This window comes from Hakea prostrata, chromosome 11, assembly GCF_041222555.1.
Source record: "Hakea prostrata isolate BN-2017 chromosome 11, UWA_Hpros_2, whole genome shotgun sequence".
NCBI lineage: Eukaryota > Viridiplantae > Streptophyta > Magnoliopsida > Proteales > Proteaceae > Hakea > Hakea prostrata.
Window position 1 is genome coordinate 27,681,557 of NC_142610.1, and position 1,235 is coordinate 27,682,791.

General features: G+C 44.1%; 1 protein-coding gene across 1 annotated transcript; it reads right to left on the reverse strand.

The window, feature by feature from the left end:
• Positions 1–300: 300 nt before the first annotated feature.
• LOC149001254 (uncharacterized) lies at positions 301–1,001 on the reverse strand. The gene is made up of 2 exons (XM_089139282.1): positions 807–1,001; positions 301–693 (listed from the first exon to the last, which is right to left on the reverse strand). Exons 1-2 carry the CDS (start codon positions 999–1,001, stop codon positions 301–303), a joined length of 588 nt encoding a protein of 195 aa, XP_088995408.1.
• Positions 1,002–1,235: the final 234 nt, after the last annotated feature.

Below are 1,235 nucleotides of genomic sequence, written 5' to 3' on the forward strand. Positions count from 1 at the left end.
CTTCCATATTCTTCCCAATGAGGTCTTTGAAAATTTTGTTCACTTCTCTCTGATAGGTTGCTCTAGCGTTCTTTAAGCCGAACGGCATGACCTTGTAATAGAAACTCTCACGATCGGTCATGAAAGCAGTAAACTTTGCATCATCTTGACTCATAAGAATTTGGTTGTATCCCGAGTATGCATCCATGAAACTCAGGGTCTCATATCCTGCTGTAGCGTCTACCAACAGATCTATCTGAGGTAAGGGATAGCAGTCTTTTGGGCAAGATTTATTGAGGTCCGTGTAGTCAGTACACATCCTCACTTCCCATTAGCCTTCTTGACCATCACCACATTAGCCAACCAAGTCGGGCATTCAATAGGTTCAATGAATCCCGAATTCTTCAACTTCTCGACTTCGCTTCTGATAGCTTCATGCTTTTCGATTGAAAATTTTCTTCTTCTTTGGATTACCGGCTTGGCCTTTGAGTCTATCCAAAGCTTGTGTTCCACCACCTGCCGATCTATCCCAGGCATGTCTTTAGTAGACCATGCGAATACATCTCTGTTTTCCTGAAGGAAAGTCTTCAATTCTGACTTGAACTCCTCCAGCTGCTCAGATCCAATATGAGTTGTTTTCTTTTCATCCTCAGGATCTAGCTGGATTCGTTCCAATTTCTCTATTGGCTTAGGTCTCTGCATCTCTTCCTCATCCTGATCATCACATATCTCAATTGGTAATGCAATGGCCTTCTTTAGGCCCTCCTTGTCCTTCAAGTAAGCTATGTAACACTGTCGGGAGATTCTCTGATCAGAAGACACCTTACCATTCCCTTATCAGTGGGGAACTTGATCTTCATGTGCTTTGTTGAAACCACCGCTCCTTGCTTTGTTAAGGATGGTTTGCCAAGTATAACATTATACGCCGGAAGCTCTCGAACCACCAGGAAATTCACCCGACTAGTAGTTTCCTTAGGGAAGTTTCCTACTAAAAGGTCCAGTTGAACCGATCCTTCCACCATCGCAGATGATCCCGCAAATCCTCTTCGATCTTCAATTTCTGATAAGCTTTGTAAGATAGAAGATCTGCGGAAGAGCCGGTATCAACCAACACTTTGTGTACTTCCCGACGTCCGATCTCCACCTTGATGACTATGGCATCATCGTGAGGTGTGCAAATACCCCTTTCGTCCTCATCATCGAAGGTGATCGAACTTTCACCATCAACCTTTTCCGCTTCTGCACCTCTCCAGTTC